This window comes from Nilaparvata lugens, chromosome X (genome assembly GCF_014356525.2).
Source record: "Nilaparvata lugens isolate BPH chromosome X, ASM1435652v1, whole genome shotgun sequence".
Taxonomy (NCBI): domain Eukaryota; kingdom Metazoa; phylum Arthropoda; class Insecta; order Hemiptera; family Delphacidae; genus Nilaparvata; species Nilaparvata lugens.
In genome coordinates, this window is record NC_052518.1 from 65,868,996 (window position 1) to 65,893,329 (window position 24,334).

The 24,334-nt window shown below is 32.1% G+C and overlaps 1 protein-coding gene across 9 annotated transcripts in view; it reads left to right on the plus strand.

Annotated features, from left to right (window-relative positions):
• Positions 1-15,425, plus strand: part of LOC111055581 (RNA-binding protein fusilli) — a 214,938-nt gene extending 199,513 nt beyond the window's left edge. For 3 of the 9 annotated variants that reach the window (XM_039441380.1, XM_039441381.1, XM_039441379.1), the window contains 3 exons: positions 6,075-6,283; positions 10,556-10,625; positions 11,631-15,425. In XM_039441380.1, coding sequence (XP_039297314.1) covers positions 6,075-6,283; positions 10,556-10,625; positions 11,631-11,659 — 308 coding nt within the window. In that variant the 3' untranslated portion in view covers positions 11,660-15,425. Of the gene's footprint in view, positions 1-6,074; positions 6,284-10,389; positions 10,515-10,546; positions 10,626-11,630 lie in introns of those variants that run through there. The other 6 variants (XR_005572973.1, XM_039441383.1, XM_039441384.1 and 3 more) reach the window with 6 other exon arrangements.
• The last annotated feature ends 8,909 nt before the right edge of the window (positions 15,426-24,334 follow it).

Here is a 24,334-nt window from a genome sequence, read left to right on the forward strand (position 1 = left end):
TTTGAATTGCAATATTTTCTAGGGAAGTAAAACCATACCTTCATCTGACCTACAGTAGTAGAGTATGGCAAGTACATGTTACCCGCCCTTCTAATAATGGTTTTCACAGTAATTTTAAATTCAATTGAAAAGTTGAAGGTGGATGCACTTCTATTGATGGTGTCTAATGGATATTGGATAAGTATGCAGGTTTGGAAGGTGGTGATGGAGATGTGTAATGCACTGCTTTTGGAGGAATCAGTATTGAGGTCTTGGTTGCATCGACGTCTAGATAAAGGTACTTATGTTTCATTTAACCTAGTTTTATTTTACATCCTATTTGGTCGGATTGTTGCTAATACACACCCAACACACGTCATTCATGATTGCATTCATGCTGATCAACACTTCAGCGAAAAGTTCAAGAAATTAATTGATTCACTAATGGCATCTATAAATCAATTCAAGTTTTTTTCTGAAGTATTACTTCACTCAGAATGAATGCTGGAATCAATGTCAATGTTACTTGAAAGTATATACATTTATATCACTGAAAAAGAAACTTATAATCATAAAATTAGGCTTCAATAGCCTCTTTATACAAGAATATTTTGCTGAAGAACAATGTTTATACGTATTCTTCATCTATTCCTTTTTCCGATTGGGTACTTAAAAAAACAGGTGAAATTCCAGTTAATTCTCTCCTTAATTTGAATGAAAATGAATGGTAATGAATAAAAAATCTGAAGAAATGGTCTCCAATATGAAAAATGTGGCTTTGATATATCTGCAACATTTGCTCAATAGTGTAGATAAATTGAAACTGAAATATCAATAATTATAATAATTTGGCTCGTATGTGCATTTTACACATTTTTTAAATTATTGTTATGTGATGGAACAATATGAAATCAGTTTTCAACTTTGGATTAATACATTCAAAATATAATAATATTAGTTATAGAGCAATAAAATCTATAATATAATAAAGAAAAGAATTGGCTGATACATGTACGGAATAGGGATTACACGAATGACGCATCATCACGTCTGAAGTACTGAACAGATTAGCTTCAAATTTTGCATATCCATTCTTGATCTACTGAGGATGGTGATGGGCACAACCAGTTCTTTTATTATACTTTGCTTGAGAATGGTCATAGATAAAATAGTGTATTCAACGGTTTTATCTCCGATCTGCGCATTCTTCTTCTATCTATATTAAAAGAATTATTGGCTTAAACATGTACAGTATACGAAATACATGTTTGACGCATCATCGCGTCTGAACTACTGAACAGATAACTTGAAATTTTGCATAAAGATTCTTAAATCACCGAGGATTATAGGCCTATTTTCATTTTTGTAATAAATTAATAATATACTAATAATTGAAACAAATTTATTAAATATTTAATAAAAAGTTTACATAAGAAAAAAACGCAATCGCCTATTTTCATTTTTGTAATAAATTAATAATATACTAATAATTGAAACAAATTTATTAAATATTTAATAAAAAGTTTACATAAGAAAAAAACGCAATCGAATAATTTTTCAATTGTAAAATATTACAGTTGTTGATACTTTCAACATAAAAATGAAACTATAGAACTAAACTCAATCTATATGTGTTTCAAACAGAACCTTGTGCCTTGTGGAGCACGGGTTTTTTATAAAACTATTCATACGGTATTGAATTCAATTGGTATATTATCATTCCACTGTTCATGTATTTTGCTAGTGCTACTTGAAAGTTAATTTGTTAATTGAATTAATTATTCCCCAAATTATATTATTCTATTCAAGACATGAATAGTTTATTAATACACGAGTATTTATCCCATTTAGTCCGTTGTATGTAAATGTACTTTCGAGTAACATCCGTGGAAGATGTCTAAATTTTTTCATTAGAACTAGTATGATGAGAAACGCAATGATTTTCGGTCAAAATCACAGGCAAACACCTCAAAAACAACATGGCCGCCAAAATTTTCAGGGTTTTGTTATATCGCTTGTATTTTGATAACCGAACAAGATATTTCGCAGTTTCTTCCACGAAATTATTTGGAAAACCTTCCTCTACAATTCTTTCTACTTGAATGTATCCTCTAAAACTTTCCATCCTGTAAATTTCGTTGTAGTGAACATTCAATAATATTATTGACATAGTGTTGTACATTATTTCATAGTTGAAGACTGTAGGTCAATTTTTGACCATTGGAGCTTCATCAGATAGAGGGAGAAAAGTACGGCTTACATTGTATTCTACAATGAAGTAGAATGTAATCTACATTCTATACTCACTGCTTACAGCGGAAACATGTGGCTTTTCCACCATGTGCCAAACCTAACAATTAAAATACCGCGTATCTTAGGACTCTTTGAAGTAACAGACTTGGAAATGGTATCAATCTCTTTGCAACCACGTGCAGAAGATCTAAAAAGTATTTGTCATCTTTAAAAAACAAGATGGCGGCTGAAATGGGTAGACTTTTACAAAGTTGAACTCAGTAACTCACGACATCTACTATATAAATCAGATTTATTCATTCAGTGTGAAAGTCAGGCTCATTGAGACCAGTTCTGTGGAGAAAAACTCCGATTTCTTCAACATATACCTACACATTTATGGGCAACGTTGTAAAAATCTACAAATTATTCGCCACCATCTTGCTTTTTCATTATGGCAAATATTTTTGAGATTGCCATCATGGAGATTGATACCATTTCCAAGTCTGTACCTTCAAGGAGTCATGAGATACACAGTTTTCTAATTGTTATGTTTGGCATATGGTGGTAATTTTCACTGGTAATATGGCAGGTAATTTTCACTGAAATGGTATATTACGCTACAAGCCCAGAAAGCTAGTGTTTACGGTACGAGGATAGTTTATCCGGGTACGGGAATATGTTATCCGAATACCGTAAACACCTTTCTGAGAGAGTCGCGTACGATATTTTTCGCCACACTACAGGTATAGCTGACGCCAAAAAGTTAAGCGGTTTCGTGGGTCTCTTGTGCGTTCCTACAGCTGATGTTGTCAAGTAGAGTTGTCATCTAGCTTGGCTTAGGTGATGATTTTTAAAACAAAAGAGACAATAAATAGATGCATTGCATCAGCTGTGAGTAGGTTACACCATGTGACCCACGAAGCCGCCTAACTTTTTGGCATCAGCTATATAAGAATAATAAATTGAATAAGAATGTTTTATGATGGGGGGGGGAACTTTGATGTCTCATATCTCAAGAACCAGACGTCGTAGGGTACTCAAAGTGGGGTGGAAATTTCCGATCTCACCCTCCTGAACACAATGCACCATATGGCACAGTTGTCCAAACACATTTTCAAAAAGCGGAAGAAACTTAGAAGAAGCTTAGCCGGAATGAAACTTGTTCTGACGTCAGCCGAGAGTCGTCTGCAAACGATGTCTTTCAGATCTACGTAGGGACTGGAAAACAGCTGCTTTCTGAGCAGTGTGGCGAAAATACATTTACAGAGTAGAGAGTAAAATTATGTCCATGAAAAATATGTTTCAAGTTTTTAAGTTATATTAATCATGGAAAGAGTTCTCAAAATTGGATAAATCTCTCGAGTATTATAGTTTGGGTAGTTATAAACACTTGGGTAGTAGAATTGATCCGGTATCTCTCACTATAACTGAATAGCAATAAATATAAAAAAATTCTGCTAATTATTGCCGCCATCTTGAATTTTTCAATTATGACGAATATTTTCGTTTTTCCCATCATCAATATTCTTATTCGGCTTGTTGTAACGAAGAGATTAAGACCATTTGTAAGTTATTATCATGGAGTCGTCATGAAAATATCGATTTTATAGTTTTAGTTTGTTACCTCATGCGTATGGAAAATGGACCAGAAATCATGCAAGGTTTTCTTTGGAGGGCTAAATAAACTCATTCATTGACGTACAGCGCGTAAAAACTATTTCAAAGCCAAGAAAACTATCTAAATTTTATAGGTTCAATATTTTTCTTTATCTTTCGCACAAACAGTTACAAATAGGAATAAATTTGAAAAATTTGTTATTCAGTATTTTAGAAGGCTATAACTAATAAAATATACGTTTTAGAGGATACCTTCATATGAAAAGAATTGTAGAGGAAGGTTTTCCAAATATTTTCGTGGAAGAAACTACGAAGTATCTTGTTCGGTGACCAAAATACAAGCGGTATAACACAACCCTGGAAATTTTGGCGGCCATCTTGTTTTTCGAGGTGTTTGCCTGTGACTTAAACCGATCATTATTCTTTTCTCATTATATAAGGAAGAAATTAGGACATCTTCCACGGCTGTTACCCGAAAATGACAACGGAGTGCCTTTTTTAGTTTATTCGCGCCCGGCCTAATTCTCATTGTCAAAATGACTTATTTTGCAGTAGACAAACAACATTAACTTTCCAGCAGCCAGCAGCTGGCTCATTTCATATTTTTCATCTTATACTGTGAAATATGAGATTATGATTTTCATATGTTGAATATTAACGATTTTAGCAACTGACTTATTTAAGTTTATTTCGTTCTCTCTCACACACAATAATTTTTCACACGATCTCTGGATTCTGTAAAATCTTGCAGCGTTGTACTCCATAAGACTAATGCTGCAAACAAAGGTTTGCACAGACTATAGTCGTGTCTTAAATTAAATTTTACAATTGGGAATAGTAACTCTTTATAAATATATTATTCTGTTAAATATAATAAATAATTCCATTTTCAATTCATTGAAGCATGCACAGTGGGACCTGAACCAATGCCAAATCTTACTTCAAACTGAATAGAATATTTTTACGAAGAATATGTGCCCACCCTCATTTATTGTTCATTTAATTAAAATTGTTATGTGATGAAATCAAAGCACAATATTCATGTATAATGTGTATTTGAATAGTAGCATTTTCACCTAGCTATTGTTACAATACTCTTATGACATCACCTTTCATCAACATTGGAGCTTAAGTTTGTATAAATAATATAACATTTAATTAAATATTGTATCTTTCCCTGATATTTTGAGTAGCCCATCTAAACCAAAATTATATAAGTTGATAACCATTATTACAAAAATTGTAAATAGTGAATTTGTGATTTAAAGAGAGTATATAGAGTTAGTGAACTCAAACCTGCGTTAGATGCCTGTCTATTCAACCTGTTCCTCATGAAATTATTCTCAAATTAGTTTATTTTCAAATTGAAAGAAATTATTCTCAGTGTACTACTATTACGTTGACTTGAACTTAACGTTGGCCTTGGCCTTATCAAAGAATTCGACTAAGCTGTGTAATTCGAACATTGTGAACGGCCCTCGTTCAACTAGTCCAGTCACTATAATACATTGGTGCATGCAATTTATATTGTAGTTCTGATTTTTCAATACGGTATGTTATTTCGGTACATATAGTCCAGTCACTATATACATTGGTGCATGCAATTTATATTGTAGTTCTGATTTCTTAATATATTATTTGGGTACATAAGAGAAGTCCAGAACCAATTTCTTCATGCAAAATTTCCTTGTGCTAGATACAGGGTGGCCCAAAAACCTTGTATTTTCGGCTCATTTTCGAGTTTTCAGCTATTTCTGCCAAATCTCGTGATCGGACAGAAAAATTTGCTTTCGCTTTTTTTAGATCATAAAATTCTAAATAAAATGAGATCATTCGGAACTCTCTATCTCCAATGAGTACTGAGTTATGATTTCTCAAAAATGAGTGAAATTTGAAGGAAAAATCAATTTTGATGAATTTTAGTTTTTTATCAGCAATGTCTTCCGATTGTTAACATTTAGATGTATGATTCAAAATCCATCTGGGCATATTTTTGTGCTCAATATTTCATATTTATTTTGTGGGCCACCCTGTTCTGGACTTCTCTTATGTACCCAGATAATATATTAAAAAATCAGAACAACAATATAAATTGCACGCACACCCCCTTTTTTATGTCTATATTTACTGGACTAAACTTTAGATTTTTGAAATGTATGGGAGGGACACTGAGCTATACGAATGTATAAGCATCTAATTTACGTATTGTCGAATATGAATTGAAGTACATATTGATGTTACAGGCGGCACAATCTTGAGACTGCAACCTGCTCCGCCGTTGCATTTTGTGCCCCCCCAGGCACTGATGGGCCGTCCCCCTGTTCCTGGTGCTGCTCCCCCCTTCCTCTACTGGGCTGCTTATCCGTCACCACCTGTTTCACCCCCGCAGCCGCCGCCCCATCATCTGGTAATCATGCCGCGGTCTGACTTTCTGCACTCAGTTCCCGCCGAGGTATTTGTTGGAGGGAGAATGATTGTCTTCGTTTTTGTCTGTCTGCTTCCTTTTTGACTATTAGCAACAATAATTTATTATTGTGTGACTGTGTGTAACTATTCATTTGCAAAATTTGTTTAATGTGTGTGAATGTGTCTCCACGTTGTTGATTCTACCGATTATCAATTTATTAATTTAACAATGATGAAAAAATAATCATAACATGAATTTGAATGAAAAAACAGGCTTATAGCCCTTACTATCCCATTCCCGAATTCACTGATTTTAACACTTTCAAACACATATATTTTTGATCCCAAAATAATAACAAGCAATTTTGAATTTAGAATGTTAATATAGAAAACTAATTCAAACATTTCACTCAAGTAGTAATGAGTTGAAAACTTTGGAAATATTGAATGAACTTTGAAAATCGTGAACCATAGTAAAATACCAAATCACTCACTGAGTCACCTCATATTATTTATTGATTATGGTTGTGCAACAGGCTAAAAAAAACTTTTTACTAGTGATATATTTCTTAATTTTTTATGTGTATTCTATCAAGTTATCAACATAAAAAAGTTTTCTCAAGACTTTTTTCTGATTATCACTTTTTTAGATATGAGCGATAAAGTTTAAATTTTTGGGACAGATAATTTCAAATTCGGTAAGATAAGAATTAATTCTCAAAATTTCATTAATTTATCTATCTTAATAAAATCTTTTACCGAATTTGAAATGAGCTGTCCCAAAAAATTGAACTTCATGCGTTCATCTCATAAAGTAATACTGTTCTTGAGAAAACTTTATTATTTTCATAATTTGTCAGATTCATATAAAAAAATGCAAAATTCACCAGTAAAATGTTTTTTAGACTGCTTCACAGTTTCAATTTGTCAAGTTTTTAACAGATCTTTTTATATGTTTGCTTTATATTAAATACTTCATATTTAGAACATAGTGAAATTGCAGTATTTGGAGGCTCTTTTTGTAAACGTGTAGGGGGATCACAAAAAATATAAAATTCTATTGATTCCAACAGTAATTCAATTCAATCAAAAAATCCTCGTTCAATTAGGAAAAATAATTGAAAATTCTGTTAGTTCGACATAGAATTCTCTAAAATCAAAATATTATTTTGCATTTAAAGTTAGAAACTAGAAGCAAATTGAGTGACATTATAATTATTATGCTCGTATATACGTGTAACTATCAAGCTATAGAATAAGTAACCTGAACATTATATTACTCAAATGGGAGTTAAACAATAAAGTAATGCATCCCTTTTATCCTGACAGTGTTCAATCAGTCTAACAATACATAGGAACCAAATAATAGATCTCTGCCTTTAAAAGGAGATGATTACATCAAATTTGGCAGAATCAACTGTTGAATAAATAATTATTATTCCAAGTACCTAGAGGAAAAGCTATCCTCCAGGCGGATAGCTTTATAAAAATTAATATTTTAAAAATAAATGAAGAAAATAATGTTTAAATATATTCTTAAATTGATATAAGAATGACGGTGGCCTCTTTCAGGTATTCCTCAGGATACTTGAATAATTCATTATTCAAGAGTTTTTGTTTCTGAATTATTAGCATTTTTTTTTCAAAATGTAGAGATCTCACCTGTGATTATGCAAAAATTAATATTGATTTGTGGGCTACCTATATTTATTGTTGGACTGTTTGTATTGAACACTGGGTGAATAACTAGGATGCTTTACACTTAATATGAATATCTGAATATCATGTTGCTATTTTAATGATGAGAAAAACTTGTGAAGTAATCAACAGCACATACAGTATAAACAACATTTGAAAAGCATTGAGTTTGTTGATGCTATTTATTTGTGTTTGTTCCATTTTCAAAGTAACGTTTTTTAATTTTATAGTGACTCTCACCAAGTAATCTAGTAGCCCAGTCACTCAGTAACTTGCAATCTAAACTTATTTTCCCCGCATGTAGTGTGAATGTTAAACCCCTTAAGGCTGTTTGTGTGAGTGGAGTAAATGATAATATATATTTATATAATATATTCCATTATGTTTCGTATTCTCTTAGACATGATCCTAGTTAAAAAAAAGTAATATATTACTGTGTATGTGCATTCAGCTCTGAAAATTTCCACTCCTCTTCAAACTTGAAAATTCACCAACCTTTACTTAATTCACAAAAAACTTTCAGATTAAATATTAACTAATTCTTTAACTATTTGAATTCAGTTTTACTCCCTGTAAACAGTGAAAATTGACAAATCCTAGAAACTTGTGTAGGTTCTATTTAACATTCTGTCAACAGTCAAAATTTAAAAATTCTTGAACCACCTTATCTACTGTGAATTAAACTCTACATCTCGTAGAAAGTCCTAGAGTTTACAATCTTGTTCAACTAAAAAGTTATAACCAGTTAAATCTTAATAGTATTTTTAGTGATTGTATAAATTAACTTATTGCCTAACGTTAGGAGAAATAACTTTTTGCCATTCATGGCTGCTAAACTGTCGTGTATATTCTTGTAAACCCTTGATAACTCAATGGGTCGATTGAAAAAAACTATAACCTAGTGACGAACAACTAGTCATTAGTTCTATCTATACAAATAAGATTATATAGCTGACTCGAATCCTAGCATTTGCTTGAAAATAACTTGGAATTAGTAATTCCTAGCTATCATTCAATCGACCTATTGTATTCATGTTATGAGTAATCTTTCTTAAGCATTCTGTCTACCTTTTAACAAGCCTAAACTATTACTTTCCATTTCAAGATTGCACTGAATCTTCAAGCAAATCACTGAAACAGATATTGAAATAATCCATTATTAGTTGCAAAGATGCTGAATAAGGAAAATTCCGAAATCTTTCCTGCATGCTACTTTAACTGGGCTTATTTAATCTGCTTCCAATTATTTTTACTGAATTATAAAAGCGAGGTTTATTGGTTTCAAAGAATCTAGAAGGAATCAAAAAAGCATGGATAAAATATGAAACGTTCATAATTGTTGGGAAAATGCAAAATCAGCATACGTTGTGTATCATCATATCAACACAGGAAAACGAGAAATTTTGAATGTTACAGTTGGCAGCTCTGTATGAAAGTTGGATTTTACGCAAGTGGTGAGAACACATTTATTATTCAGTAATCATGGATCATTGGACTGGTTTGGAACGTGCAATAGCAATGAGAGCATTTAATGAAGAAAAATAGTGATAAAACTGCCGTACAGAGAATATTTTGACATCACCACATTTTAAGTTATGAACATATCCCCGTCAGGATATCTTCGAAAAAGTACACTGTTAACGTCCTACAACATGAACTCAAGAACTTTTAAAACGAAATAACTGCTATTTACCAAGATTCGCAGCACTGTCATTCCAGAATTTCATAACAGGCACAACAGAAGGCTGCAAACGCCGAATGAGACCACATCTTTCATATGTCATCTTAAAAAGTAAAGTTGTACTTTTGGACATTATTTCGACTGTAGGATCATATATGGCATGATGAAAACATATCATTTTGTTAGTACTCTGCTAGTTTAATGAATTTTTTCGTGGACACTATTTTGAAATTTCTCGTTTCTCTGCGCCAACCTGTATACAGAACGGTGATTGGATGATTGAATGCAGATGTATGATGAAACATAAATTTTGTGTTCAAATAACATTTTAAACTTATAAGTTGACAATAATATAGATTACGAAAGAATCCAATTTTATGTTCCGATATATTTGATTTTTAGACCCATTAGGCTAGGTTGATTGAATAAAATGAACTAGCAATTGTTAATTCCAAGTCATTTTCAAGCAAATGCTAGGATTTGAGTCTGTGATACAGATAATCTTATTTACTATATTCTTATCAGCTGTCAAACCTATCATTTTCTTAAGAATTTCACGGAAACTTCTAGCTAATGCCCAGAGAACTAGCCACTAGATTCTAGTTTTTATTCAATCGACCCAATTTTCAGTACTGTATTTGAATGAATGTTAAATTTTGATAAAATCCAATTTTGTGTTTACATATGTAGGCTATTGGATTTTAGATTCAATTTTCAGGGCTCTGTCCGGAAAGTAATGTTAATTATATTTTTCACGCCATTGTATATTGCAGACTGCTGCGGCACTGGGAGACTAGTAGTTAGGGGTGTTGTGAAGTTTTCTCCGCCCTGCCGGACAGTTTGTATGTACGTGCTTCACCGTCCAATAAATACTTCTCTCATATTATTTCATTCGAAATAATCAATTGTATTAATTTTTTTCATGCGTTGATCTGACAGTGGAATATGGATTACTTGGGCGTAAATCAACAATGGGGCAATGGACAGCCATTTGGTGAGTATAAATTAGGTCAGTGAATTATTTTATTCATTTATGAAATTAGTTATCAGAGAACTAGTTTAAAAGTTAATGTTTAGTGAATAGAGGGACTATACTTACTTACTCCTTGGCCCTACAACCTATTGAGGGTTTGGCCTCCTGCAGTATGCCTCTCCCTCCATTTTCGTCTCAATTTTGCGCTTTTCTTCTCCATCCTCTGATGAACATCTGCCTCAAGTCGTTTTCAATCCAGCGCATTCTTGGCCTTCCCCTCTAGAGCGACTCTAGTCTGAATGAAATAATTTGAGATTTGAGCCTTCAGCCGACAAAATATCAGCGTTGCTAGATTGTGTCACATTGCGACTGTTTCACATTTATAATTCAACAAGAGATCTGTATATACTTTCAATGATCAAAGCTCAAATGAACTCTCAATCCTCGTATACTAGTATAATTGATAACAAGTTTCAGGATTGAATAAATTATTACTTTTTTATAAAATGACTAAAATATTTTTCTCTTTCAAGTGTTGCTTTTCTTGAAATCATGGGTTGTACCAATGTGTATTATTGACATAAAAGTAATGTCTACTTCCTATTGGAATCACAATATTAATCTATTAATCCATGAAAACATTATAGTATTCACCAGAAATAATAAAATATAGTAAGGGAAGTAAGGAAATCCTTACATTCTTCCATCCTTAGGCCTGTATTAGACGAATAGAATAGAATGACGTATTTATATTTGTTGACGTGGCGAAGAAATGTAGACGAGGCAGGGAGGTGGCTCACTTCATCACATGACTATTATTTCGGTTGACTGCCTTGTAGAACTAAGATAATGCCCGGTGACGGTGTACCACCTCATCCATTCTTCATCCTTTCATACTTCAATATGATTAAATTCTATTGAGCCAATGCAGAAAGTGCAACCACTTTATTAAAGCGAAAAACCTTTTAGGCTTAAATTACGAATGAATTTTCTTGGAAAGTCAACTACGAAATTTTAATTATAATTGGAATTGATTTTCAGGAGTCGGTATTCATTCGGCAGTCGCTTGAAAGAGAAAGAAAGGACAATTCATCACCCGTTGTGTAAAATCTCTGGTCGACGCTCTTCCAAAGAAAAACGACCGTTTATTATTAACCAGGTGTCAAGCCAGGTGCTAATTATGCTCAAAGAACTTAGATGTTGACCTCAATTTATTATGAATTGAGCTGTAATTTTAGTGAATGAATAATTCCCTTCAAGAGGAAATTATTAAAAGAAATTTGTTGTTATGTAAAAATATATAAAAATATTATTCATACTTTATCAAATGTATATTATAATATTTGTTTATGAGGTAGAGTACCTACCTTTTCGTTTGAAGTGTGTATTTTGTGTTTCCTTATGTAGCTATAATAGTCTCATGACATATCTCAAGATTTGTTTTGATATACTTATCAATTAATTCCACCTGCAAATTCGCTATTTTCCTAAAGCAAATTCGAACAATCAGAGTTCAAATTTAATCTCTCAGGCAGGAAAATGACAATTTTAAAGAATTGATGAAAAGTCAATGGTCAAAAATTGAGCATTTTATGGATGACTGAGTTGATTTTGACGCGGACTAGTGAAAAAGTGCTATTGAGGAATGACTCAAGGACTCAATGCAAAAGGCTCAAAGGAGAAGAGATTGCCAACTTGAATAGCAATTTATCATTTCAGCAGGAAATTGTGACTTGTTATTATTCAAAAATAATATAAATTTTATGTGAAACTGACTGATAATATTCAATCCAACATTTGTTATTCTGTTTTTTGTTGAACTTGGTCATTTTAGAATTACTAGACCTGTTAAACCAAAGTGTTTATTTGTTATGTTTCTTTCTTGATTATTTGAGGTCAAGTATGACCACTTATGTTTTCTTCTGATACTTTATGTAATTAATTTAATATATATATATATATATATATATAATTATATAGTATCTACAAATTCATAATATTCAAGCGATTTTAATTTTTATCATCTTATTTCTATCAGTTATTGCCTCAGATGTTTATTTACGTTTATTCCATTATAAAGTATTTTATCTGATTGAAATATTAGTTTGTAGATATCTAGCTGTTATTCGCTAAGTTGTTGATTGTCTAGTATAGGAATATAGTTTAGCCTTCTTCAGTTTGGGTGCTGTTGAGTAAGAGCCTGATTGATTTTTCTACGCTTAGACTTATTGAAAGCTCTTGTAATTCGTTTGGTCGATCTCAGTTATGTTCAACTATTGATTGACGCATATTCATTGAATGTTTGTTATTAGTCTATGTTAGGGTTATTGGAAGTCTTTTGTGACTGTGATGTTCAAAATTACCGACAATACGCAATGGAAGAAAACATTTGTAATTGAAGAAGACCAAAGGATTTTCAGGTATACTCATCTATACGGCTAGATCCATTCCATTATAGTCATTAATAACACTGTTAAGTTGTGTTACGGATCTAGTTAGATAGTTGACATAAAATGCCGGGATCAATGATCTTCTTAGAATTCGTTTTTGGACACACCCAACAATTTGTGAATGGAGTTACAACAGATGTATTCCCACTCCATGATCAAGTGTGATGTGTTTTCTTGCTTGAGAACTTTCAAGACATGCTACTTGTATATTTTGATAGAATTTCGATAATTCTATAATTTTCCAATATTACTGTATGAGTCTATTGAATGTTTGTTATCATCATTATTACTAATTCAATGGTAATTGAGTACATCCTGCCAAAGAAAACTTTTGAAGGGGAATCACTCGAAACTCCTCATTGTGCAATAATATTTATTATTAATCTTTGAGGAAAACATCAGATATTGGGAAGATTGCAATAGGTTGTCTCTTGTAAATCCAAGAGTTTTTGAAGGCACACTCTAGTGTTGATTGAATAATCAAGGAAGTGATTGTTATATTTTCCTATAATGTTGTTGGATAATTAATTTTATAATTTATATTATATTTGAACTTTGATGAACTTATACTGTACATAGATTGAGAACAATTGATTAATTGACAGAGTGGTTGAAATTCTAATGGAATTTAATTTGCCAACTCCACCATTGATGAATATAAGTTGTGAGATGTTTTGAGGGTTGTTACGGGAAAAGTACCAGGATCTGTAATAGATATAAGCATTCCATTTGTGATACGTATATGCCTATAAATACTATTAACTCTCTTCAACTAGGCTACTCGAAATATAAAGAAGAAATATCTCAATGATAGAGATCTATGTTATGTAAAGTTATATGTTTACAAATTGTAGTCATTTACAAAAAATGAGTTGTATCTTCATTCACAGATTTAATATTTTAGTGAAATGTGATAGTTTGTAAGTAAATTAATCGTTTGTACATAATTATTCATCATTCCAAGTCGTAAGGTTGGCATAATTTCCCTGAAAGCAAATGTTGAAGAACCAGAAAAAGATTCTCAAATTCATTGCTTCAAATGCAGCTATTCGTAATATTCACTAGGTTACAAGATTGAATTGGAGAGACTTTTCAAGCTATCCAACTTGCAATGCAAACGGTCTATTATTTGAATTCAATATTTTAAAATAATTATATGACCATACAAGTTCATGAAAAATTGTCAGTTGAATAGGACTTCTTGATGCTTATTTTGTAGTCCTCGTCTTATGAACCAATTTTGTTTGGTTTTTGCATTTTATAAATCTTCTATTATTTGAGATTGTTTAATAGATTTTTTCTATTCCCATCTCTTTATTACATCCATCAATAATGCTTGGCTATTCAATTATTTAAAAATGCACTGAATTCTATTCTCATTGATTTATGGCAAATTACCAAATTTTAGAGTATGATGGGAAATTATTCTTACCTACATTGATCGACATTGTTTATAAGCTTTTATTTTATTCTTAGTTCCGTGATTTGATTAAAATGAATGCACCAAGAAAATTCTTTTATGTACAAGAAAAATAGAACTTTCGTCCACAGGTGTAAAAATTTCAAATTCAACTATTGTTTGCTTTATATTAACAGAAATACTCACTTAAGAAATTTTACTTAATTGATGATCTTCGGATATGCAAAAAAAATATTTTTCACCTAAAATTAAGCATATAAATTACGAAAGTACAAGAACTTTCTGAGTTATTGGATGTGGATGATCGATTTTGTGAAATTTTTTCTTGCATTAGCAATATTATTATAACAAAAAATACAATAATTATGACAATAATAGTCAGTAGATTTCAATAATAAACTTTTAGAGATAGAATCTATTTGATGTAGTTGATAAAGTTCCATTGGAATCTCTTGAGAATGACATGCATATTTATTTATCTAAACAATCTGTTGCATAAGATCAAGACTTGAAAATTTATTATGTTGCACAAAACTTTAAAAAATACAAAAAACTATATTCACCTCATCGCAAAAACCTATTCCGTGATTGAAATGTTTCTATCATGGTATAAAACCATACCCTCTATGATAGAAAGTGTTTCGTGTTTTTTTAAAACTTGATTCCTTGGATGAATTTCTCCTCTTCAATAGAAATTCTTTATGCAACTTACCATTTATTTTTATATTCCAAAACCTTTCATGAGGAGAAACGTTTAGTGCTTCAGTTAATTGTTAATAATAATTCTTTTTATATTTATTTAGAGGTTTTTAAATCCTTTGAAACCTTATTTTGTGCAGTGAGATAAAAGGATTAACAATGAAATCACTAAGTCTTCCATTGAATTTTATTCAGACAAATATTATTGTATGATCTAAGTTCTATATATTCGGTTTTTATTCTGAAATAAACATGAATTAAGAATAATTTAAGTTATTTGATTTAATTTATCAGTTGATCTTCCTTTGTTGATTTATCCTGCTGTTTAATTGATTCGGCTAATCAAAACATTTTTGAATTAACTATTATTGACTTTAAGATTTTGTTGCTTAGGAATTATTGATCAGCCTCAATAATTCAATATTTTAAAAAGATTGATATTGAAGTTTTGAAGCACAGTATTAGGAGGCATAATGTGAGATCTGTATCACCAGAGCTAGGATTGATATCAAAATATGCATGCTGCAGAAACCTTTTGTACATGTCTCTTTTAAAACAATGAATTCATATTTTTAGTAAATATTCATTGTGAATAATACAGGAAACAACCATGTTCTCTTTGAACATTTTCTGACGAGACTTTTTTAAAAGAACAATTCTGTTACTTTGAACTATTCATACAAGTGCAATATCGTAGGGTAAGTTATAATAAATTTTGAGTGCTGTGTTCGATAAAATATCGATTCATTGCATGGAAGACGTCTGTTACTTAAGTTTGTTATGTTTCTCTGTCCATTTATTTTCCATCCATTTCCAATTGATTCATCTCTTATCGCAATACAGAACTACAGCAATAGAATCCAGCTCTCAATCATTTTTAAATGTTATCACAAAAGTATTGGAGACATTACTAACAGAAATATCACTGTCATAGAGGGTGTTGTACAATGTGCGATTTCCAATGAGCGATCATGGGAAAAGTAGTCCAGTTTGCGATCCATTGTTTGAAATAAGAATAAGCAGACGCTATGGTGACTGGAACTTTGGGACCAGGAATTTTGGGTCCAACTAGGAAAAAGAGGAATTTTGGGTTCACACGCTTCTGTTACTGAATGAAATCCATTCATATATTCATTTTCAGAACTAGTTCAGTGTATTGAGTAGAGAAACAATCTATTTTTATTACAGACGTCTTCAGAAGGCCTCTTTCCCAACATGTAATTAGATCTAAACTTCTTGATCTAATGAAAACTAAAAATTCATATTTTCCTGATCAAGTAGTGGAAATAATAATTAAACTTCAAAATCTGAATAAATGAATATTCAAGGTATATTGAATGAATATTCATATATAGTTGAGTATGCCTGCAACTGACTCGCTTAATTCTATGCCTTTGTGTTGACCAATGTCCAAACAGCTGTTGGAGATACCTGATTCTACGGTGCTAGGAGCTTTCGGACCAATACTTTTTGAAGTTGAATTATCAGTTCCGCTACTTGATCAAGAAAATGTGAATTTATAGTTTTCATTAGGGCAAGAATCTTAAGTCTAATAACATGTTGGAAAGAGGCCTTCTGAAGACGTCTGTAATAAAAATAGATTGTTTCTCTACTCAATACACTGAACTAGTTCTGAAAATGAATATATGAATGGATTTCATTCAGTAACAGAAGCATGTGAAAATGTCGAAAGGGCCGACTATTGTTAGCTAATCACCACGCAGGTAGAGACCCCAGACTTGGTCCCAAAATTCCTGTTTTTCCTAGTTGGTCCCAAAGTTCCTAGCACCTATGCTATGACTTAGACTTCAATAATCATCTCATTCAAGGACACCCTAATACACTCAGTTACATTATTCAGGACTATTCTTTCAAAATTCCATAATCAACTTAATTTCATCTTATCCATGAGGGAGATGATCGAACTCTAAGAGAGAAATTCACCAACTTCAATGCTTTATGAGATTATCAAATCACGTGTGATATAGATGTTTTTTAATAGATTATTCATTGCGGTTTTCATATTCTCCAAGGTTTGAGAACAACTGAACCAAGAACATTTTACTTTGGGAACAAGCTCAACAAGAAGGTATTGATACAAATTATTACTGAAAAGATTCTTGTGAAAAATAGTTGATAACGGAATGCACAAAACTTTAAACGAATTTTATTCTTTCTTCTTCAAAAATCTGAAATGAAAACGTAGAGAATAAGTAGGAAACGTATTTACTGGACTTAATAATTATAGTTTAGTAAGATATTCCAATTCTACCGGGTAGAATCCATGCTAATTAGAAATTTTACGTTTATATTTTTTTGGACAGAAAATATCACTCGAAATTAATAAAGTGCTGAATGAATATAACTTAATTTTTGGGCCTACTTCTATCAAAATTCAGAAAAATGTCAATTTGGTTGGCCCTCTCTAATCATTCATATAGATACCGGTAAATAGAAAAATAAACAATTCAGGATTAATTCGAAATCCTTTGAATATGCTCTTGAAACCTGTCTGTTTATGAAGTTCAAACGTTTTTAGACCAGCCGTTCTTGTAACGAAAAATGAATAACTATAAAGATGTCGATTTCTGATGTAATTTTAGGAGTACCTATGTAAGACATTTTTCGGCTCATCAATCCTTCATACCTCAACTAAACCTTTATACGGTACCGAATTCAAATACCTTTTGCTTATTAGTTTTTGAAAAAGCTTAGAAAACGCACTTTATTGGGCTTATCCTTGGAAAATTCTCAAAATACGTCCTTAGTGCACGTCTTAAAGTCTATATGTAACCGAATAAGTCTGCTAAGTTTAAAAGTTTTTGACTCAGTAGATGTCAAGCTCTGTTAAATTTGTTGTGTGAATAATTAATATATAATATTTTATATAATATAACGATTGTAGATTGGTATTAACTTAAAATTTGTGATTGCTTGTAGATGTAAATTGCTTCAGATGTGAAATTGATCTTAAATCAATTTGATATATGTGGAATAATTTATACTTATTCATTTGCAGTATTAGTGTTACTAATTCACTTGAAGAAATGCAGATGATTGATAGAACTTGTTGAAATTGTAAATTTTATATCTATTTTGAATATTACAATAGTGCGATAGTATCCCTCTAGCAGTAAGCTTACATACGCTTACATAAGCTTTACATACAATAAAAACAATCAATAACAATAGTTATATTTCTTAATCTACCTGATTATATTTATTCATTTTCTTGTAACTGATTGTTTTGTTTTGTCCATTGCACCATAACTCAACTTAACTTATAAAATAGAAAAGACTTTGCTCAGTAAGCGACAATTAACAATATAACCACTCTAGGATATTACCTAATGTTATTCACTCTAAACACAAATATTTATTAAATCATAATATATCTTCATTGTAAAATTAAAATTATTTTAAACTTAACAAAACATAATAAATAGTTAATAAAATGCATATTAAACTTGAATAAATACAATAAATAAAACATAACTCATTTCCTGAAACTAATCAAAATGATTTATCTTTATGAAGTGCACTTTAAGTTTTGTTTGAATCTCATTTTTATTCTGTAACCTTTGAGAACTCTAATGGCAATGAATTTAACAGAAATGGGATTCTGAATTCTGGAGCTCTTTTACCATAGGCATTTTTATACCTCTGGGTTCTATAATTTCTATGTCTCAATGTATATTATATTCCGTTCATTTCTCTTTATTCGTTCTTAAAGTAATTTCGTGACAAATCTGTGAATCTGGCTAAAGCTTCCACCGTCATAATTTCCACAAGTGAAGTAATAATAATTTAATGCCGAACAAGTGACGTGATCAACACCATTAAAAAGTGTTTTTATTATTCTTTCTACACGGCCCTATGCAGTGGCTATTTTATATATTTTGGTGCTAAATAATGGATGGTGATTCCGTAGAAGAGAGGTGCTCTGCACCATTGAGTAGTAGATCATTCTTTTAGTAGTGATGGGAAAGTGATAGCTAATTCTTGAACATTTATAAAGAGCAGCTCTCATTATTTTTAAAAGTGAATTATTATGTGATCTGAATCTCATATCATCATTCCTAAATGTTTTTAAGCTGTCACATTAAATAATAAATAATATATTTATAGGTTACAATGTAGAATACATAATCCCCCATAATCGCTCATTGGAAATCGCTCATAGGACATAACCGTCATAGAGAATCAATTTATAAAACCCCATTGAACCCCATTGAGAAAAAAATCAACGTTTTGTGAATGAAACTGATGAAGCTCCCCATGATGTTCTACAAAGTTTTTGCATAATATTGTTTCGGATTTTTAGTTTTTTTGCTGTCTTTGTTAGGTGATCTTTGAATGAAAGTGTCCTATCAAGTATCACGCCCAAATATTTTGGAGCCTTATTGTGTTTAAGGCTTCTATTTTCGAATTGAATTCTTAGCTCTCTGTTAGCTTCTCTATTGTTCAGGTGGAAGCATGCAACTTCTGTTTTGCTGGCATTTGGTTGAAGACGCCATCTTCGAATGTACCTACCCATCTCTCTCAAGTCATCTGTAAGAATTTTCTCTGACTCTTCAAATGATTTACACTGTGTTGATAATACCCAATCATCAGCATAGCCATGTTTTCTAGACAAGGTTTCTGGCATGTCAGCAATATACAGACTGAACAAGAGAGGGGCAAGAACTGAGCCCTGAGGCAGACCATTCTCAAGTTTTCTTTGTGAGCTTATATCAGATCCAATGATGACTTTGAAAGTTCTATCACTCAGCATATTATTCACAAGACGAGCTGTTATTTTACACTTGATCACTTTTAGGAGCTTATAGATCATACCTTCTCTCCAAACAGTGCCATAAGCTGCTGATAGATCGATAAAGGCAGCAGATGTTTTCAGTTTCTTCTGGAAACCAGCTTCAATGCATGTTGTAAGTGATAGAACTTGATCAACACAGCTCCTGTCTGGTCTGAACCCAGCCTGCTCAACAGGTATGATTTCAAATATTTTCTGGCATACTCTATTATAGATTAGCCTCTCCAGTAGTTTATACACCACCGATAGTAATGCAATTGGTCTATAGTTTTACGCTGAGTTTGCTGGTTTTCCTGGTTTCGAAATTGCTATAATCTTTGACTGCCTCAGCTCTTTGGGTACATTGCCAGTTTGCATAACATCCGTGAAGAATTTAGCCAGCCATACCTTTGCATATTTTCCACATTTAACTAGAAATTCTGGGTTTACACTATCAAATCCTGGTGCTTCTCCAGAAGCTACATGCTTAAGAGCTGATGCGATTTCTTCTGGGGTAAAAGGGAGACTGAATTCACTCTCTGTTGCCTTTCAAAATGCCAATTTTGATAATGAGAATAATAATGAAGAAAATAAATACACATCACAGAAGTTGCTGCTGAATAAGAAGAAGAATTGCCATCGCGAATATTTAATGTATGATAGTTTCTGATGAGTCTCGTGGCAGGTTGGGTTGTAAAGCCAACCTAACTTGAGTGGACTGTATGGTGTGAGAAACAGAATTTGATAAAAGAACTAATACTTGTCTAGTTCTTGCACCACAGACCCAACAAAGTGCCAAATTGAAATTACAACTGTTATACAAATTGTAATTAACTCTGGAAGCTAGAATGTTTGAAAAGAATTGTAACTGTAAATCTAAAAAATGTAATAGTTCTACGTTGATACCTGTGTGATAATGATTTTTTTAAATAAAGACAAAGTTGTACAGAAACAATGACTGATTTTATTTTGCCTTTTTGTCATAGGCTTAGAATAGTCCACAAACGACAAAATGTTTACTGATGATGGATATAAAAAAGGGCTGATACAATAATACAATAATGATTATGGATAAGTTTTCAATGTAAGTTGATATATAATTTAAATACAGATGAATATAACTTGAATAGTTTGATTTCTACCAATAACTGAGTTGAGAAATTTAATAGTCCTGAATTAATAAATTTATGAAGTCAAATAATTCAATAGGTAAGCAATTGTCTGTGAATTCACTTTCACTAATTCTTAAGATTATTGTTCCTGAAAAAATGAATGACAAAAAAAGGTAGAAATATTACACAGTATTGATGATTAGAATCAACCATGGATCATCAATAAATTCAGAATAAATCTCAACAAATCATAACAATACTTCGTATGACGTGAGAGTACACCAGAAGCAACTTGGCTAATGTGTAGAACAGAGCAAAGACAGCTATACTGTCTGAATTAAAATGATTGAAAATTAAAGTGAAAAACGTTGAAAATTCCTAGAATCATACATATACAGAATTACTAAATGTGACTTCAAATACTTGAAGTGGCAATATTGTTGCACAACAGACTTCCTATGTTGTGGTAAAAGGAGAAAGAGACTCATAAAAAAGGGTAAGTAGAAATTCAATGAAGCAAATAAGTAGCAATTTAAAACAGAATTAGAATATGAATATTAGAAATACCTCTGTGTAAAATGGACCAAAGAATAAGTGTAAAAATATTGAAAGTGACAAAACTCATCTGATAAACAATCGTTGCAAGTCAGGCCATCTAACTTGTTCCTGGGAGCGCGCGTGAGACACACACCAGTGACTCGGACCTGGACAGGCAGCAGGGCACCTTGGATGCAATCAGTGAGAGAAGGGGAGACCAATGAGAAGGACACCAAAGACCAATGAAGCAGAACTCCGACGACCGATGAGATGAGCTCCGTCGACCAAAGAGAAGAGCGTCAAAGACCGATGAATGACCTCAGAGCGGATACACAGGATCCAGGGTGGACCTACACACGGAATTTGTAATTGTAGTTGGAATGGCACGGTGCCAGAGTTCAGAACATAATATGCAAAATGTGAGGTAGTGGTGGCAGTTAGCACAAACTAGAAATGTCCATCACGACGGTGAAAATAATTTGAATTGATTTGATACAGTTGAAAACAATTTGAAAACAGAAAGTTCTGAGCACATTTGATAAGCCAGATCACTGGATGCACACAGAAATTGCACACGGGCAAGAATAGAGTTTATGAAACTTGAGGTTGGCAGCAAGGCTACTTTTCTGATTGGTTGAGAACTGGGTTAGTACACAAGATCTAGAATCTTGGAACTATTAGAGCGGCGGATCTTCAATCCTGATGCTGAATGTGGCGGATACGGTGTCCTGATGCAGAGAGATAGTATTGTGGCCTACAAGTCACTGTGACTTGTAACCGAACCAATCAGACAAAGTGCCAAAAAAATTGAATTTACATTAAAATACTCACGAATACAATTTTTTAGTGTTCATAATAATTTATGATGGCAGGAAACATTTGAATTTTGAAGATAAAGTTTGTGGAAAATTAGTTCTGCATTTTTAAAGTTGAACACGAGGTGACACAGCACTAATAGGTTAGCTTTAGGAACGACGAAGAAATTTTGGACAGGAAAAATCCCACAGAGAAACTTATTTGCACATAATGAATTAAGAAATCTGATTGAAAATCCAGTTGATCTTATTCATGAATTAAAATTCATGCAAAGAATGCAAGTATGGAATATGACGTTGGACAAGTGGATTATTTTCTAATCTTCAATTAACAACTTCCCATGTAACTTACATCTTACTATTTCTCAATATTACAATTCACAACTCTTAATTACAATTGACAGCTTCCCAAATAAAATTCAAAATTTGTAGAAATATTCATTTTCAAAAAGGTAAAAATATGATATTCAAAGTTAAATATACCGTATTTCTACCAATAAGAGTCAATCATACGTATTTGTAACATTAAATTGATTGAACTGTGGTCTCCATCATTTGTAATAAATTATTGGTGACCTGTTTGGTAAGAGTATTAAAAGGGGGCGATCCACCAGTTCCCAGACGGGAACACTGTAAAATTGTTGTTGCGTAGCATTTGATGGTAGAGCAAAAGCAGTTGGTTTTTTTTTTAATATTATCAACTAGATGTTTTTTGGAATTTGAAAGGAAAACATTTTTATAAGGAGTGAGATTTATTTTATTGAAATGAAGAAATTTCTGTGAGATTTAAATGTGAATTTTAACATATTTTGGTTTTATAAAATTAGTTATGCTACAACTATTCTAATACAGAACAATTAAGGAAGGTTATGAAATTTTGAGCATTTAATCAATTTCAAAAAATTAAAATAAACTTTTATTTAAACAAGTTATATGACAGTTTAAAAAGCATCATTCATTTATAATTAATTTGGAATTTCTAAAATCAAAACAATATGGAAAAATAAATTGAATGTGGAACGATACCGTTATACAGTTGATGTCCATCCTAAGTTGCCATGGTCTGAATGGAGAACCAGGGGATGTCCATCCACGGGTCAGCTCGGTCTGTCTCAGGAGGTAGGCGATGAAAAAGTGTGTGAAATTATTCAGAAGAAAAGTGGAAAGCTTTTTCCACTAGCTGGCTGGAGGGGAGACTAGAATGCTAGCCCCACTTCTACCTCTCCTCAGCGTTTTTACTCTGTCAGCCAAAACTGTCTGATCAGCTTTTAGTTTTTAAAGTTGGAAAAAATTATTTCTCTTCTTAATGAAGGAACTGATGTTTGGGGGTATGTCAAACCTTGTGGTTCATGACATATTGGAAACTATGTGCCGAATCTGCAATAACTGGTTCTGAATAAACTGCTTGACTTGCCAGATTAGACATCCTATGTGTAATGAAAGTTTCATCCTCAATGAAAGTATCAGATAATTCCATAATTCATATCATAAATATTCTTAGTAATATTTAAGGCAGCTTTGCTACTATTTGGTGGTAACCGTTGGAAGGCTTTTCAGTGGCTAGCTAAAGCTGCGTCTACACCAAAGTTATTAATAAAATGTTTATTTTTCCTTCATTATATAGATTCTATTAGATTGAACATACTGTAACTTATCATACAAATGATGTGCTTATGTGTTTGTCAAGATCCGTTTAAACTAATAGAATCTATAAGGACGGAAAAATAAACATTTTGTTAATAACTTTGGTATAAACGCAGCTTTAGAAGAACCGACCGAGGTGATTATTGATAAACAAGTCATACGGTGATCAAACTAGAAAGATTTCTAGGCCTTTGAAGCACTTGACGAGCCAATCCTGTTAATTTATTTATTATTTTACAAAGGCGACTTTGTAGAAGTATTTTAAGCCCAGGTGAT